Source organism: Hypanus sabinus, chromosome 14 (genome assembly GCF_030144855.1).
Source record: "Hypanus sabinus isolate sHypSab1 chromosome 14, sHypSab1.hap1, whole genome shotgun sequence".
Taxonomy (NCBI): Eukaryota; Metazoa; Chordata; class Chondrichthyes; order Myliobatiformes; family Dasyatidae; genus Hypanus; species Hypanus sabinus.
In genome coordinates, this window is record NC_082719.1 from 38,417,691 (window position 1) to 38,437,408 (window position 19,718).

At 36.1% G+C, this 19,718-nt stretch overlaps 1 protein-coding gene across 2 annotated transcripts in view; it reads left to right on the top strand.

Annotated features, from left to right (window-relative positions):
• The window catches only part of pcdh7b (protocadherin 7b), a 391,309-nt gene extending 374,633 nt beyond the window's left edge, over window positions 1–16,676 (top strand). The window contains exon 3 of one of the 2 annotated variants that reach the window (XM_059989008.1): window positions 13,366–16,676. In XM_059989008.1, the coding sequence (XP_059844991.1) occupies window positions 13,366–13,745 (380 nt within the window). In that variant the 3' untranslated portion in view covers window positions 13,746–16,676. The remainder of the gene's footprint in view (window positions 1–13,365) is intronic. The other variant, XM_059989010.1, reaches the window with a different exon arrangement.
• The last annotated feature ends 3,042 nt before the right edge of the window (window positions 16,677–19,718 follow it).

A 19,718-nucleotide genomic window follows, 5' to 3' on the forward strand; every position in this document is an offset into this window, starting at 1 on the left:
CCGCCTAGCAATCCCCCAACTTAATCTTACCCTAATCAAGGGACAGTCTACAATTGCCAATTAACTTGTGTGTTTGGAATGGGGGAGGAAACCAGAGCACCTGGAGGAAAACCGACACAGTCATGGGGAGAATGTACAAACTCCTTAAAAGCAATAGTGGGAATTGAACTTGGGTCACTGATACTGTAAAGCATTGTGCTAACCTCTACGCAACCGTGCCACCTCTGTTGTTCTTTTTAAAGGAAGAACGGATACATGATCAATAAAGTTAAATATAGTATGAAAGCCAAGTTTGAGAAAAACAAAGTTGTCATTTATTAGTTGGAAGTAAAACATTAAATATGCTGAAGAAAGAAATCCTAAAATACATTTACATAAATTACAAAAAGAACAATGTATATGACAAGACTAAAAAGCATGCAAAAATTTATACGTAGGTGTGATTTGAATACATAAGGAATGTTATGCACAACTCATGTTTCTATGCTCCAAAAAGCATATTGAAGAACTATAGAGAGTGTAGAAACCATAGAGAGTTCTGAATTTAAATGCAAAATTGAAAATCTCAACTCTCTGGGTCTTTGGAGCATATTTAACATTTAGAAGACTGGGCATGAAAAACATGTAGCTAACCACCTTGCAACTTACTGCGAGCAAGTTCAGAATAAGATGACATAAATATACAATAGCTGCTAACAGATAAAATGAAAAGGATGGGAGCTATTATTTTACAGACTGAGAATGTGAAACATTTTGCTGTGCAGAGAAACTGAATCAGTTCATGAATACTAATAAGGTGAAACTTGGTGCACACTTAGAGAAGGTGGGGCAGTTTGATAGCATAGTAAATGGCAATTAAAGTATAGGGAAGGTTAACATGAGCACAAATACCTGTATAATTCAATTGAGCCAAGTGGTATAGTAGATGCTGTGTAAAATAAAACAAATAACAATTTTGTCTATTTTCCCCAAGAGCTTAATGTTGGTCAGATTTTCAGAACTTTTATTGTTCTTTATATTTTTGGGTTAATTTTTCACAAGGCAGGGAAAGATATCTGGAGTAAAGTTTGAACAGCTTTTTGATGGAAGATGTGAGAGGGCAATAACTGATTTAAGTCATTGCACTGTTTATTATGCTGTGTACCTGTGATATATTCAGTTTATTTCTTTTGAGTTCTCTCTCTGGTGTTCTGGTGTCTTTATAGTGTCAGTTCATGCCTCTATTGGCAAAGTGTTGCGTTGCTGCTGAGTGTGTGAGTTTAATTTGCATAGGATCTAAAAGTTTTACTGGTACAGGAGGAAAATATATGCCTGAGTAGAAACTGATGAATAATCACCAAATAGAGAACTTCAATGGGTACAAAGTGGAGCTATCAGCTATCAAATCTGGCTGTAACTGCAACTGCCGTTGCTTTAGTCCCTCAAAGTGAAGTGAAAATCCAGTGGGATTTTTAGCATAGTGTCAGAAACCATGTCAAAACCATATGTCAGAACCTCAGACTCTACCTGATACTGATAACATTTCAGCCCCATAAGGTTAATAATTGACTGGATCCTTTTGTGAATATTCCTGGTGGATTTTCACTGCTATCTGCTTGGACGGAAATGTTTCAGCTATCACTTTCAATGTGAGCTGCTGGTTAAATTGTGGTTTTATATGTGTCCCAGCTACTTTGTACTGTGATGGCTGTAGTAATCACTAAACCTGCCGTCCAGTTTTTGTACGTTTCAAGTGATCACTTAGTAAACAGTGCTATCACCCAAAAGAGAAAATTGAAAGAAGTGTCAATGGCTGGTTTTCTTCATGGTAATATTAAAGGGATAATGTAACAGTATGCAAGAAAGAGCAAGTAATAGTAGAAGGGAGATCAGAGACCCTGAAGAGAGGGGTGAGAGACCTTGGGACAAGGAGTACAGATAATCTTCTGAAATGCGGGGTCTGTGGGTCAAATGATCTGTCCCATTGCACTTGAGACCTGCTGTTGCAGGATTTATAATGTTACAGTTTAAATAGAGCACAGCTCTGTCTACAAGTTATATTGGTATTGAATATAAAAATAAACTAACACATTAAAAAATGTAAAAGAATTAGGTCCACAGTTGTCATGTAATTTTTTTTTGCTGTTAGCTATTTCTCTTATCTATCTTTTTTACAGAAGTTAACATGACTGTTAAGACATGGAAACACTCTTTTAAATGACCAGTTGATAGTATGATTTTTTTTAAATAGCTTTGTGGCTGGGGGGAAATTAATTTCAGAAGATTAGTTTTGTATTGGATTAGCAAGTCACTGAGTCATAATGATGTTTCACTGTTATGTCTCACTATAGAAGCACAAGCTTGATCACAAATTCACTGAAGGACAATGTACTTTCACAAAATCAAACAGTTGCTTTTAAATCCAGTCCAAATGCAATTTTTTGATGCAAAATAATAAGTACATTATCTACAAAAATGTAGCAGAGTTGGCATTTTAGGTCAAATTCCCTTTATCAGATGAAATGCTTTTAATGCCCATCAGTCTTTTACATAATGTGTTAATTCTCTTTCTGCTAATGTGGCCTGGTGTGCTGAGTGCTTATAGGATTTTCTATTTTCATTTCAGGTGTTCTCAGCACTTACATTTTAAAATGTTCAAGCATGCTTTCTAGTTTAGTTAGTATTTTCCTATTCAAGTTGGACTATTTGAGATTGACAAATAAAATCCGGTATTTATTAAATATATGAGATAGAAGAAGCGTGTTCGACTTAATTTCAGGAAATCTGTCCTGTAGATGTCATGTAATGCTGCATCTATACATTGTAAAGTCCTACTCTGAATGATGGGATTTCAGACCCTTGGGCCCTACACACTCTTAAATTACTGTTCAGCTCCTTCCATCCCAGGATAGATGGAAAAGGTACTAACTCTTTCAGACATGCAGCATATTGCAGAATGGCAGTGACCCTACAGTATTTCTATTGTAAACGTGCAAAATACTTTTCTTTTATAAATCTGCTATGTGGAATGTGACACTTTAATTCTTCTTCTTCTTCTTCATGTGCCTTGCGCAATACACGCTTAGGTGATCAGAGCTCTCCACATCGAGCGACCCCTCACAGCATCAATGATATCTCGCACATTTAGATTTGTTAGTTCTTTCACAGTGTCCATATATTTTTTTCTTTGCCTTCCTCTTCCACATTTCCCAGGCACACAGCCTTGTAATGTATGGCATTCTATTTCTCCCTTTCTGATGACACATGGCCCAGGAAATTAGGTTTCCTCTTATTTAATGTTCTTTTTTTGTATGGGCATGTTTTGGGCTCATCAGTTACCCTATCTCTATATGATATTTTCAGCATTCTTCTAAGAAACCACATTTCTGTTGCTTTTAAGTTCCTTAGGAATTCTGGTGTTATAGTCCATGTTTTGGAAGGATACAGCAAGATTGACCAGATGTAACATTTTAGTAGCCTAAGCCTTATTGTCATAGAAATGTGCCTGTTGGTAAAAATTGGTTTAATTTTTTGGAGGTTGGTTTTGGCAATGGCAATTCTTCTTTTTATTTCTACTTTACTTCTAGCCTCTTGTGATATAAAACTACCAAAGTAATTAAAGTTGGTCTTGTGTTCAATCCCTTGGTTACAGATGTACAATAGGCAGTTGGGAGTATCCTGATGTTTTGATATTACCATACGTTTTTTTTTTACAGTTGATGGTTAGACCAAATCTGCACTTGTTTGTACTTGTTGGGTCAGTTTGTATACTGACTTTCTTGAGCCCTGATTTAGCATGACCCCACTTTTTTTGTGATGACTTTTTATGGACCCAAATGATCCCGTTATAGCGGGGTTTCACTGTACTTTGTCTAGGAGGATTTGTAGGTCTTCTGCAGCACTTGCTATTAGGGTGGGATCTTATATTGGGTATATCTTATATTGTTGATGTTAACACCTCCAATTTTTATCCCATCTAGGTCTATTTCTCTGAGAATCATTTCACTATAGATATTAAATAATTCCAGTGAGGCAACCCATTCCTGTCTAACTTCTCTTTGAATTTTAGTCCAACTGCTTATATTGTCATCAATTTTTACTGCTGGCATTTGATTCCAATATAAATTTTGAAGCAGTTGTTGGTCCCTTCCGTCAATGTTTTGGTTAGCGAGAATTTAAAATAACTTTTCATGATGCACTTTGTCAAATGCTTTAGTGAAATCAATAAAACTTAAAAAGACATCATTTTGATATCCAATTGCCCTTTCTGAAAGCGTTCATAGTATGAAAATTGTGTCCCTAGTTCCTCTACCCTCAATAAACCCATATTGCAGTTTAGAAGATTCTGGCCTTAATTTATTTTTTAATTCAACTCAGAACAATTCTCAACAATATTATGTGACTCATAAGACTGACTGTTCTATAATTTTCTCAGTCAATAGTTCCAGGAATTTTTGGCAGAGTTATAAATACTGATTTCAAGAGATCGTCAGGCAATGCACCAGACTCATATATGCCATTAAACAGTTCAAAAAGAATATTTATGCTCAGACCTTCTAGGGCTTGTATCATTTCCACTGAAATTTCATCAGGTCCAGTGGCTTTACCATGTTTCATACTTTTCATTGCTTTAGTTATTCCTTTTTTGGTAATAGGTGGGTCAGAATTAGGGTGTTTAATATCTGGGATTTTCTGTCTAATATCTTCAAAAAGCTGCTCTATATATTGAATCCAACTCTCACACACTTTATTTGGATCTGTTAGTATGGATCTGCTGATCTTATGCATCCTTTAGAAGAGGTTTTCTTAATTCCAGTAATTTCCTTAATTTTGTTGTATATTTCTTTGTTGTTGTTAATATGGTCTTCTATTTCATTGCATTTTTGATTCAGCCATTCTTCCTTTGCAATATTGCACAATTGTCTGGTCTGTCTGTCCAGCTCTCTGTATTGCACTTCATTATTCTTCACTAACCTTCTTTGTTCCATCAGATCTAGAATTTCTTGAGTTATCCACCCCTTATTGGTGTGTTGGATTTCTTGTAATGGGATTATCTCCTCTGCTGATTGCTGTATAGCTTATTTATATCTGTCCCAAATAGGCGTTGTTTCATTTTCGTTGAGGTGTTCTTCTACAGCTGTTTTGAATTGTTGCTTAAATATGCTATCATACTTAAGTTATCCAAGCATATACTTCTTTCTCTTTTTTCAACATTTCAGTTTATAAAATTTTGTTTTGATGGTAGTTGTTACTGGATGGTGATCTGAAAAACAGTCTGCTCCTGGGTAGGCTTTAGAGTTTGTTTGTTTTGTTATTTATGTTTTTTAATTGCATTTCCTTTTACTTTTTATATAAAATGAAGTTAAATAAACTAAAATTTGAAATCACATATAAAAAATATATTTTCCACCTGGATTAAAGCATTGGTGTATTCAGAACTGCCAGAAAGTATTAATGTCATTGTCTGTAGTCACAGCTTCGCAAGTTCAGCAATGGTCAAAGTTCATTTTGGAATTAAAGAATTGTTACCAAACAGGATGAGGCCATTCATCCCTTCAAGCCTATACTGAATCCTTCCAAAAAAAAGCAATTCAAACTGCTCGTTACGCCCGCACAAAGATATTTCAATTCTTTTTTTTCTAAATCCTGTAAGAATCTACCCATTTTCTTCCAAAAGCAACAATTGTATTCACCATTCTTTCAATTGCAGACCTTGACAGTATGATTTTCTACTTATATTAGTAATATCTTGTTTTGCTAACCATTTTATGTCATTTGAACCTTAAATCGTCCACTAGGTACTTCATGATTTTAAAAACCATTATATTCACCTTCATCCACTCTGTTGTAAGAACCTCAGAGTGGAGACCATTCTATTAATATTAGAAACAGTTTATCATTGTCACGTGTGCCATGAGGCAGTGAATAGCTTGTACTGCATACTGTTCATACAAATCAAATCATAATACAGTGAATTGAGGTAGTACAAGGTAAAAGAATAACAATGCGGAATAAGGTGAAACCATTATACAGAAAATGTAGCGCAGGCGAACTGCAAGGTCGGAGGTCGTAATGAGTCAAATTGTAAGATCAAGTGTGCACTTCGATCTAAGGAACCATTCAATAGTCTCTTAATAGCGAGGTAAAACCTCCTTGAGCCTGGTTGTCTGTGCTTTCAGCCTTTTGTATCTTCTGTTATATGGAAGAGGGGAGAGAAAAGTAAGTCTGGGGTGGGTGGGGTGTTTTTACTCTGTGCTTCTAATAATAATGCTTGGGATTCCTCATGCTTTACTAACTGCTTTCTGATCCTGTACCATCATCGATGATTTGGGCATCAATAAACTTGCCATTCTGACTTGTCAGTCCATGGCCTCCCCTTGTGTCAAGATGTGGCCACCCTCCCGGTGGAGGAGCAACAGTTTATATTCTGTCTGATGCCCTCCAACCTGGTGGCACGAATATTGATTTCTCCCTCCTGTAAAAAAAGTACCCCCTTCCCACCATGCCTTCTTTAATCCCCACTCTGACCTATTATTTCTTCTCACCTGCTTATTCCTTTCCCTGGATCCCCTCCTCCTTCCCTTTTTCCTTCTCCTTCTTCTCCAACCTTTCCCAGTCACCTGGGCTTCGCCAATCACCAGCTAGCCTTTTCCTCCCCCCCCACCTTTATATTCTGGCAATTTTCCCCTTCCTTCTCAGTCCTGAGGAAGGGTCCCAGCCATAACATTAACTATCTATTCATTTCCATAGATGCTGCCTAACCTGCTGAGTTGCTCTATCATTTTGTATGTGTTGCTTTGGATTTTCAGCATCTGCAGACTTTCTTGGGTTTATCAATAATTTTTTGCATTCCTTTAAATATGCATTATATATACCAGATTGTTTTACCTCATCCCCCTGCTGATCAAGCCCTTGCCCATTTCCTCATATTAAATTTCTTCAAATGTACTAATCATTAATACATTTCAGGGAAAACAGTGGTCCTGCCTTTAGAGATCAGAATTTCATGCCTTCCTTTAGTTTGAAAATCCTACCAAATCACCATGACTCCCTGATGTCTAACATTAATGCAATTTCTAATTAATATCCTATAAGTTTCAACTTTTGTCATAATCTTATTATGTGAAATTTTATCAAAATCCTTTTGAAAATCCAAATTTGTGTCATCAGCTACTCTGCCTTCATCAACCCTCTTTGTTACCTCATCAAAATATCAAATCAAGTTACTTGAACACACCTTGTCTTTTACAAATCTAAGTTGGTTGTCCTGTACTAATCCGATGTCATTCAAGACCATTAATTTTGCCTCTGATTGACATTTACGAGGTTATTTGCTAAGATTTCCTTCACACCCTCTTTTGAACATAAGAGTAACATTTCATTTGTCCAATCCCTTGTCATCATCTCATTTCTGTAGTGGATTGGATTGTGTTTACCTTGAATGTTATTCAGCTTTTTTTTAAGTAGAAATCATGAAGATCTTCTTGAAAGGCAATTAATCTTCAAGGCTTTCTAAATCTCTAAAATACTGCAAATACTTTTTTAATGAAATTTCATTTCATAGAAATGAAAAAATAAAAATATAGGGTTTCTATAATAGTTTATTTAATAACTATAGTGCTTCATCAGTCCCTAAGGCATACAGAATGAGCGTGATCAACACATTATGCTAAGATAGCTGGTCAATAGCACAAACACAAGAAAATCTGCAGGCGCTGGAAATTCAAGCAACACACATAAAATGCTGGAGGAGCTCGTGAAGGGTCTCGGCCCATAACGTCACCTGTTTTATCTGTCTGACCTGCTTAGTTCCCCTGGGGGGGGGGGGTGTGTGTTAGTTAGTTAGTTGATCAGTACTGTTTTGGCAGGAATTTATGACAATTTATCAGGTGCTGGTGGGGTAGGAAGGGACAATGTCAACCAATTGCCTGTCTTACTGCATGTCTTTGCAAAATGCAAGTGTGGGTACTGGAATAAGGCAATATGATGGCCTGTCACTAGCCGTTTCTCCACTTAGATGTGTAAAATAGCCAAAGTACTGAAGTAGACCTGATAGCCATGGAAACTAACCCAGCCTGAACTAGTTTCTGAGAGAGGAAGGTACTTGTTCAAGATCCATTCATTGTTCAACTGAAGAAGCATTAAATATTATATCCAGATACGCAATGTTTCTGCCTTTCGATTATGATGATATGTCAGCACTTCAATGTCATTCTGACCTTGTTAAGACCATGATACTAAATAACACAATACTCTCCAGTACCCATAATGCGACGAAGCAGAATTTGGCCTCTCTTCCCAACTGGTCTCCTCTACCATTCCTTCATGGCTGATCTATTATCCCTCTCAAACTCATTCTCCTGCCTTCTCCCAGTAACCTCTGAAACCCTGACTCACTGAGAACCTGTCAGACTCCAATTTAAATATACTCAATGATTAGGCCTCCACAATGAATTCCACAGATTCCACAGATTCACCACTCTCTGGCTAACAAGATTACTTCTCAACTCTTTTCTAAATGGGCATCCCTCTATTCTAAGATTGTGTACTCTAGACTTAGACTCACCCATCATAGGAAACATCCTCTTCACATTCACTCTATTTAGGCCTTTCAACATTCAATTGGGTTCAAAGAGATACTCCTCTCCTTTTTCTAAACTCCAGCAAGTAAAGGCCCAGAGCCATCAAATGCTTCTCATATGCACGTTTGCTGGAATCATTCTCATGAACCTTCTCAGGAACCTCTCCAACACCAGTACATCTTTTCTTAGATAAGGGGCCCAAAACTGCTCACAATACTCCAGGCACAGTCAGCTAAATGCCTCACAAAGCCCCAGCACCACATCTGTGCTCGTGTATTCTAGACCTCTTGAAATTAGTGCTAACATTGCATTTCCATTCCTTAGACAGATTCAACCTGCCAATTATAATCTTTAGGGAATCTAGCACAAGGACTTCCAAGTTCCTTTACACCTCAGATTTTTAAAAAGATAGTCTACACCTTTATTTCTTAGTTACATGACCATATAATCTACTTCCATACACTATATTCCATTTGCCACTTATTTGCCCCCTTTTCCAATCGTTCCAAGTCCTTCTGCTTCCAAGTCCTACGTGTCCCTCCACCTGTTTTTGTATTGTCTGCAAACCTGGCCACAAAGCCATCAATTCCAGCATCCAAATTATTGGCATATAAAGTGAAAAGAAGCAGTCCAAAATATCAAACCCTGCAGAGCCCACTAGCCATCGGCAGCCAGCCAGAAAAGGCTCCCTTTATTCACACACTTTGCCTCTTACTAGTGAGCCAATCTTCTATCCATGCTAGTATCTTCCTTATCATGCCAAGGACACATGTTAAGTAGGCTCATGTGCATTACGTTGCCAAAGGCTTTCTTTAAATCCAAGTTGACAATATTCACTGACTCTCCTTTGTCTATCCTGCCTTTTTTTTACTCAAAGACTTCCAGCTGGTTTATCAGGCAAGATTTCCCCTTAAGGATACCATGCTGACTTTGCCTTACCTTGTTGTGTACCTCCAAGAACCACATATCCTTAACAATAGCCTCCAACATCTTTCCAACCACTGAAGTTACCCTAACTAGTCTGTAAGTTCCTTTCTTCTGCCTCCCTCATTTCTTAAAGACTGGAGTGAAATTTCCAACTTTTCAGTCCTCTAGAACCATTCCAGAATCCAGTGATTCTTAAAAGCTCATTATTAATGCCTCCACAATCTCTTCAGCTACCTCTTTCAGAACACTGGGCATCTGGTCCAGGTGACGTATCTAACTTCAGACCTTTCATCTTTGCAAGCACCTTCTCCATATTAATAGCAACTATACTCACTGCTGCTCCCTGACACTCTCGAATTTCAGAGAGTGGTTGGTGTGTGGAATGCACTGCCTGAGTCAGTGGTGGAAACAGATACACTAGTGAAATTTAAGAGACTTCTAGACAGGTATGTGGAGGAATTTAAGGTGTTATATGGGAGGCAGGGTCTAAAGGTCAGTACAACATTGTGGGCCAAAGGGCCTGTACTGTGCTGTACTATTCTATGTTCTAAGTAGGGGATGGTTTACTAAGTTTGTTAATCATCACAGGCTTCACAACTTAGCTGTGCGTGGTGAGCAAGCTAGTGCTGACCACGAAGCTGCTGAATGCTACCCTTTGCAGTTTCGGGCTATGATAGCTGAACTAGGCATCACACCAATGCAGGTGTTTAATGCAGATGAGACAGGGCTTTTTTGGAAGCGTATGCTAAAATACACTTACATAAGTAAGGATGAAAAGACTGCGTCAGGTTTCAAGGCAGCAAAGGATAGATTGACTCTGCTTATGTGTTCCAATGCCAAAGGGGACTGTAAGATGAAGCCTCTCTTAGTTTACCATTCACTAAACCCTGTGCTCTTAAGGGTCTAGTACAGGGGTGGGCAAACTTTTTGACTTGTGGGCCACAAAGGGTTCTAAAATTTGACAGGGGGGCCGGACCAGGAGCAGATGGACGGAGTGTTTTGGTAATACACCTCATAAGAGAAAATAAATTATCATGAGACATGTAGAAAACATGTGCTTTAATTTCAATTGAAAATGAACAAATGCATCACAACAAAATATCTGTCTTTGAAGTCCCATGGTATTTAGCTATTTATTGAAATGACTTTTAAAACACTGAAAATTAAATGAATAAAATACAGCTTTTTTAATAGTAACAGTTATTATTTTAAAGCACTGAAAATTCTGTTATCCTTCAACATATTATCATCATCACTCTCCTCCTGACTGTCTTTATTTCAAAAACGGTAGGAGATGCAGGTCTACTTGTCCTGCTCCTTCTTATTAAATTGTCCCCTGTGCCAAACCTCAACAACGACCAGCACAAAGACAGAAAGCCAGTATGCGGAGCTCGTTATTTGATCTGGAGCGCATTTTTTATTTTGAGAACGTACGTGCACCTGCGCACTACTCATGTCCATCACTTAACAGAAATGACATGTAACATGTAAGGCTTATTGAAAAAAATATTTTCAAATGCATTTTTTACATAACACAACGAAGAAACTTATTTTTAATTTCAGTGGGAACAGTGTTGTTGGTCTCCCTTTTTAGCCAGCGCATCAAAGTCTGGATTTAGTTTTGTTGTGGCGATTCTCAGGATGGATCTGAGGTGTTGGTCAGTTAACTTGGATCTGTGGCTGGCTTTGTTGATGTTCATGACGCTGAACGCCTGTTCACACAAATAGGTCGAGCCGAACAAAGAGTAAAGCGCAAATGTGGAGTAATACGCTGCACCTCAACAAAGGTCAATGTATATAGAGTGTGTCATCTATTGGGAAAACGCCAGAATTGCGGGGAAAAAACGTTAACAAGGTTTATTAATATAATTTCATCAAGTTCTGCGGGCCGGATTAAAAAGCTTAACGGGCCGCATATGGCCCGCGGGCCGTAGTTTGTCCATGCCTGGTCTAGTATGTTAACTTTCTAAGATTTATTATGTTGAATATTACCTTAAATTGATTAAATATAATACAAATGTGGCCTTGTGGTACTGCTTTTGTGTCATATTGGTATGAAATTGTGAATAAATTACAGATAAAACATATTTAGGTAGCCCTCCAGAATGAATCCCTATATTCTCCATTTAAATAATTACTCACATTATGCGTTTCCGTACTATGCGTCGGCTGCGAGGAATATAATGACGATAGGGTGTACTTTCAAAAATAATCAAACTCTTGTTGGAAACTAATAGGGTGGAACTTCCAGAAGGAAGACATCAAATAGGTTTGAATGTTACACTTATTTTTTTTTAGGAAATTACAATAAAATATTGAACATTTACATTTGGCCCGCACAACCATGCTGTGCCAGAATCATTCATGTTCAATTGCTTTTTGCCATGTATCAATGTATCACTGAGTAAAATGATTCCTTTTTGATTTAAAATCTAATGTGAAAGGGCATTGCAGTCTCTATTTTTTTTGCCCTTCCTGCTCCGATCCTGAAGCTGTAATAAATTGTTACTTTAGCCTGCAGAGAGTAGAAATTGAATTGTGATTTGAATTAATGAGCAGGAAGCATTTTTATTCCACCTACCTTACATAGAATTTTCAGGCCATACACTTCATTCAGGGACTGACGTAGTTGACAGTTTACAATGTTTTTGTTACCTACCTCTGGCTGAACAAGGCAACAGGAATAATATTTGAATCCAGATTTATATGTATTTTACAAGCAAATCTGAAATATTTTCCATAAGTGAGAATCAATCTTCAGAAATATCCATATTATGTGTTATCATTTTCTGAATTTTTACAAGTCACAATTTCAGAAATTTAATTTCTATTGTTGTGGAGATTACCCCCCCTACTGTAATTAGATGAGCAATCAGATTTGGGAAAATGGAGAATGTTCTCAGTTAGTGGAGCATATTAAAGTTATAACAATTTAGTTTCACAATTTATTAGCTGCAATGAAGTTTAGGGGATAAAGGTGGTAATTTTAACTGTAAACAAAAAAAATGTTGAAACTACTGAGCAAGTCAGCGATATTACCAGAAATATTGGTTCACTCTCTCTCTCTGCAGATACTGTATGACGTTCTGAATATTTCAAGCATTTTCTTTTTTCAATTTCAAACCTACAAAGTCAAAGAATAATTTTGCTTTCACACATTGTCAAATGATACTGAAGTGGCACCCTACCTAATTGAATTTAATGAAAGGAAAGTTAAGTGAGATCTTTAAGAGGTGTTTCAACTCATGCCACCCATACCACACCATTGCCAAGAGTTAAAGTTACCAAAAGTAAACATATCATTTTTACTTTGCCATTCTTATTTACATACACTTAAAGCAATAGCTTTTTAACTTCAAGCAATTTTCGGAAAATTATTCTGCAAAATGAAATGAAGTGAAATAACTTTGTAATCAATAGCATTGCAGACAAAGCTGAAGCACAATCAGAATGCTGGAGGAACTCAGCAAGTCAGGCAGTGTCTATGAAGGAGAATAAACAGTTGATGTTTCAGGCCAAGAGGACTGGAAAGGAAGGGGAGCAGAACCCAAAGTAAGAAATTTGGGGGAGTGGAGGGAATACAAGCTGGCAGGTGGTAGGTGAGCTCCAATTTTAATGGAAGCATTGTGGAAAACAATACATAGTCTCTTCTGATATGCGTGGGGAGACATTTTAAATATCAGAGGTTAATCAGCTATGAGGAAATTGCAGAAAAGATTCATGAATTCTCCAGAGTATTGTTGAAATAACAGAAATGTATGCCTTGAAAAATATAAAAATAATTAATCTTAATACCGGACAGGCAGATCTAATCTTAGTACATGATATACTGATTTAACATATACTACCAATTAATAGCATTTTATTTTCTTCACAGATTCAAGGCCTTTGCCCGATGTAGCCTTGACAGGGAAATGTACACGGGAATGTGATGAGTTTGGCCACTCTGACTCCTGTTGGATGCCTGTGCGTACCTCACCTGAGCGAAGGAAAAAGAACCAACCCAAGTTTTCCACATTCATGCCTGTTACAGACAGAGGGAGTCAGGAGAAACTGCCTAATGGCACCCCGCAGATTATAGGCGACCGCAACCGAAATCTTCTCAACAAGAGGCTGACTTCATCATATGAGAATTTCAACACAGCTACCTATGGTAAAAATGAGGAAGGGAATCCTGAAGATATACCCCTGACTCAAACAGCAGATTTCAAACCATCTTCTGTTTCTCAACTCACTAGAAGAGAAGTCTATCTGTGAGATATCTGAGCATGAATTTGTCAAACAAAAAAGCAGCAAATATGATGTCTAAATTAAAAGAGAGTCAAAGAAATGTGCAGGATATCCCATAAAGGGGCTACCAAAGAGATATGCAAACGTTTGCTGTTCTTGACTCTATATTTGGCATTCGATCACTTATCGCCTGACAGTTCTGTAAACTATTTAAAAAATCATTCTGGCTAGCTAATTACATGCATGCTATAACACACCCACCCCAAAATGCACGTGATCCAGCACATGGACATCAAATTTTACATGTTAAAAGGTCGCAATGTATATAAGAGGGAAGATGTAACTAAAGGAGCACAACAAAAGAGTAGTCCAGTATCAAGTCCCCCCATCACAAGCATCTGATGTAATTGTCTCATTGTTTTTAAAGCATGTTCTAAATTTCCAGAGTGTGGATTGCAGTGTGCTTTGTGAGATTTTTAACTTGGAAACTAATGCTGGAATTGGATGATGGGTCAGTGCAGAATTTTCAGAAATGAATTACAATCAGAATACATTCAAGTCAGGATTTTCCTTTGAGCATTCGCTGAATCATTGCTGCTTCAGGAAGCCTGCCTGAGATACGTATTTAAATGACATTAGCTCTGACTTCTTACATGTCTTTGGGAAATAATATTAAAACAATTCTTTCCAAGTCTGGACACACAGAATGTACTTCTTTTTCATTATAGAAACTGATAAAATTCACAGAGCTGGCAAGAAGTCACGTTAACTTTTTGTACCAGGCTGAAGTTTAAAAAAAAATTATGCAATGATTGGTCTCACTGTATAATAAAGAGAAATCATTGTGCTGATCTGGAACACCGTTATGGCGATGCCAAGATTAAGGGCACAGAGATAATTGCAATAGAAGTTCCTGATCTGTGAGCCATATAGATGGAACACTAGAAGCAATTAATCAGGATCATCACTCCATGAACTTATACACAGGCACAACCATGGTGTAAAATGTGAAACTACAGCTTCTGTGAACATGAGTCAAAGACCCAAACAAGACTCTGGAGAAAACTTACTGTGGTATATTGTTCCAGAGTTCTGTGGTGAAATCCAATACTCTGCCAGTCCCAGGGAACACTGTCATTTCTGTTTGCACGCAAGAAGAAATGCCACAATACAGGATTGTTGGTTCACAACTGTGCTGTTACATAGGAAACTGAACTACTCACTTTCTTCTACAAACAGTCCACTTTTGAGACAAGTTGAACAACATACCAGCCTAGGAATCTCATTAAACAGTCATATTGGTCTGGATGTTTGAAAACTGATAACTTGCTCAGGAAAAGCAGTAATATTGGAGAACTCCTCTGTTTTTCATATTTGTTAATGAAGAAATGCTAGACAACATCAGTAGAGTGCATGTTATAGCTTTAGCAAAAATGTAGCATTATCTAGGCTATGACCACCCTAAATGAAGACTACAGCACATTGTTGTGGTTAGCATAGTTTACCCTGTTCACTGAAATGTTTAGTGATGTTATTTGCTTTGGAATTTACCAAACGAGATGCAACTCTGACTAGCTAAGAATCCAGACTGTAACTGAATGAGGACTCTCACTGGAGATTGTGCTTTTTTGGGTACATGAGAAGGAATTGAGATGATTTTCAGAATTGACTTTAAGGATGTACTTCAGGGGAGCCAAAAGTGTTGAAAAATCTTCACAGTAGTGTTGCAGTGAGTTATCTAAACATCAGGCATTCTCAGAGAGACATCAAACTAATATGAGTGCATTCTGATTAATCACAAAATATTATTATTTAAAAAGGTTAATATAAAAAAGTTCAAAGATATGAACTTCAAAGTGGCACGTAAAGTGAAACTTGATGTTGCTTTGGTAAATTTTGGGAAAATACTGCTTTTGGTAGAATACAGTGCTTTTCATAATATGCATAGAGTTATTTAAAGTTGTAGCAGCTTAAATATTGGTCAATTAATCAATAAATACTTGTTGCACCCTTTGTTTATCTGGTATCTGCTGTCTTTCACTGTTTTACTGCATCCTTTTCCATGACATTTAAGCCACAGGTTGAAATATTTCTTACCCTTGGCACATGAACAATCTAATGTAATCTTGCATATTCCTGGTGAAAGCAGTGTTAAACAGTGGATAGTGTAATGTAAATACAAAGCAAAATCAGCTATTTGAACAATCAATTATGATTAAGAATGTTGTAATTGATTAATATTGGAATGTTCAAATTTCTGTAGCACTTCTGTTTAATAGTGAGGTACAAAGCTGCTCCTACCAGTACTGCTGTGTAGTTACAGTAAGTACTTGTTGTTTATGGATGTTCTCATTAATTACAAGTATATACATATGTATTTTTATTGCACGTTACAAAGATATTCACTAAATACAAAGGAACTTCCTTTAATGATAATAACTGTAGGTCTTTGTTTTTTTTACTGGAAATATGAAGCTAACCAATACAGTTAGATTTGTGTCCCCTCCATAATATCCCCAAACAGTGAAAATTATCCTGGTTGATTGGATTAATTCAGCCGCACAATTTAGCATCTAATTGCATATGACAAGCATAATAGGCACCATTTGCAAAAAAAAAGTGGGAACCACACCTTAATGACTTTCATGCATTTGACATGATAGGTGAACTTCTGCAAAGGAATCAGATTTATTATTTTTCATCATTAAAGTACATGAAGCAAAATCATCAGAATGAAGTACCACTTAGATGGAGCATGATGCTAAATTAAAAATCTACGATGTAAATTAAATGCTGGCATTATCTAATGTCACATTTTAGAATGCTCCTACAGCAAAGTAAATGCAATCTATGAAACTGTGCCTTTTATACCCAGAAGTATAATGAATAGTTGGTTCATGAGGTAAAAGAATAGAAACTAATATTGAAATTTTATATGAGGTGGATATGTGTTGTCATTAGAGGTGCATTGGCTAATCATATATATATATATATATATATATATATATATATGAAATGCAAGATACAAGAAGTGTAATTTTTTTTCTTATATTAGTTTCATGGCCATATAGAAACATCATAATATGCATAAAGAATTGAAATGGTAATTGATTTTTCCCTCATCTATGAAATGTTACTTTGATTCTTAAAGCGAAAGCAATTGTACATTCAGTTGGATAATTGCCTTTTTCAAACCATTGAAACTGTCAGTTTCAACTTACAAAATAATGTTGATTTCAATTAAATGTTCTATGTTTACACATGAACAATCTCATTGAAAATGTGTTTTTATTTGTGTCCAAATGCACATACTACAGAAGTGTATCTGACATCTACTTCTAAGCATCAGCCTCATCCCAAACCGATGCTCAGCAATTCCTCCTTGCTTTGCAAGTGCATCTGCTTCAATAAGTTTACTGTGAAGAAAACAAAATCATTTGGCACATGTGCGTTTTGTCAACTGATGTAAGAATCTCTGAATTATAATAACTTAATTTTTCACAAAATAATAGGATTTTTTAGTAAAGCAACCCACTTAAAATATGCTTCAGAGCATAGAAAGTTTTAAGATAGTACTGAAAAGTAAGATTTAACTGTTGAATATTCTTTATGAAGCACTGCAAAATTTTGGATTAGATTATTGAAAAATAATAGTAGTTTCTCTGTAGAACATTTATGAAATATTTTCAATAATTATCGCCATTATGATAATTAAATAAATTATAGCTGCAAAAATTAAATCTACCCTGAGTGGAAGGTTAGAAAAAAGTTAATTGCCTTGTCATGGAATACACACAGAATAGCTGAAGTAAACATTTGTTCATTACGTTTGAGTAAAATTTAAAACATATCAATGTTTTTTGAAATAAACCATCATATAAACAAGTATATTCAACAAACTATGTTGCTTAAATAAAAATCTTGAATTTTCTAATTTATAGCAATACATTTCCTTAGGCAATACTTGAAGTGAACTGTCACTTTATGCAAAATGGCACTACTTCCAATCATAATTCCTTGTGATTAATGCAATTTCATTCAGTTATTTTGATTTGCTTATAGTAATAATAATCATGAGCCATTGTGCTGTGACTTTTGTGTTGATGAGAAAATGAAGAATAATTTATCAATATTTACTTCTGAGTCACTGTGCATGTATTTTTGTTGAAAATGACTGAATGTGTCAGTCCATTTGTATTCAAAACAAACACAATTTAATCAGTATTGTATAGTTTACTATAGACATCAGAATTGCTTTTTATTGTCTGCAAATTCATCATTTGTTGGAAATTTTGTGTACTTTTCATAATATGCTTTCGTATTCTGTTTCCTTTCACAACAGTTTCCTTCCTTCCTGTCACTCAGCTGCTTTTTGGAAATAGATCTTTTAATATTGGCAGTAACAATTCTCAACTTATCGTTAGTGAGAACAAGTAAAATCTTCCCCTTTGTTTTCTTTTGAATTAAAAGGATTGCTCAAATATAGGAAATGTCCTACAAGATTTTGTCATTACCTTCATTTCCATATTGACAAAGCTGATTTACTAAGCACACTTTGAAATGTGTTAACCTGGTGGATAACTTAAACCGTGCTTCACCCAGCAGAAGAAAAAGAAAATCTGAAAGAATAAAAAATAAAGTTTGCCCGCACCTTAAAAGTTGTATTATTTCCCCCTGCATTTTACAATAAAAAGAAAAGTTAATTACCGGTAATTGACTAAGTTTTAGTTCGTGCAACACTTACTGTTATCTATGCAGGAGCATTAAAGATAAAGGTAATCATCAATGAGGAGAACACCTCTCCCAATTCTGTTACCTGCAAAAAAAATACTCAATTGCTCCATAAGATGTCTTGCCTTTAGATGACAATAATTCACAAACATTCAAAAGGTGATGTCCTTCCAAAATACATAAATGAAACAACAGCAGAAAATGTGATACTTGGCTGGAGAGAAAGAAATATCTACTAAACTTCTGTTCAGATATTCAGAAGAGGAGGTGTCCAAGTGTTTCAGTATTAGGTTAATCTTAATTGACCCTGAAATCAGTTTTAGTTTTAAGTTGTCAAGCAAACCACTGAAAGAGAACATATGCCAATGCATAAAGACAGCATTCCCAATGACATTTCTGTTTAAGGGTCTTGGACATGAAGGTCTGGTTCTCCTTCCATAGATGCTGCCTGACATGTTGATCATTTCCAGCATTTTCTGTTTTTGTTTCAGGTTTCCAGCTTTTTTCAAAAATTATTGTCAGTAACAATGATATGTCTTACCTTACCACTCTGACGTTGCCTTTTCTGAACTAAAAACGTTTTTCTACAGTTAAAAAAGCTGGCACTGAAGCCACGTAGCCCAATCAAGAATTCTTTTAATTCCATCTTTACTAAATTCAGTGAATGTGAAAATTATGAGAAATGTAAAATAGATTCCTTATTCATTATCATCCATTTTAGATTGTACACTGTCAAGGCTACCTGCCACTCATCCTTACAATGCACCAATACTATGAGTTTATGGACCTGATCATCATTATTTCTAGGCATCGGTCTACTTCTGGTCACTGTATACCTTATTCACCAAGATAAATTCTCAAAAAAACTGTATGAGTCATTTTAATTATGGTTCTGAGATAATGATCAATAACTAAGTATCTATATAAAATAGACAAATACTTTGTTTGAAAGGTAATAACTAGTTTGAACAATGCTTATGAAATGGTTTCAATAACTGTGTCCAAAAATGTAATGAAGTTCTTTAAACACAGCCATGTTGTGAGGGCATATCTCTCCATCTGTAGATTCTTAGGAAGGATTAGAGCAGTTATATTCAATATTGCATCTTTGTTATGCCACTTGTGCTCATGGTAAATATCCTTGAACTTATGTAAGAACACATCTACACAGGGTGAGATTTTTGAACTGAGCGAAATAAAATGATATGACCTCCAGCAAATAGACTAGAAATCTAATTTAAGCGCATGGTATGTACAGTTGCCAATAAC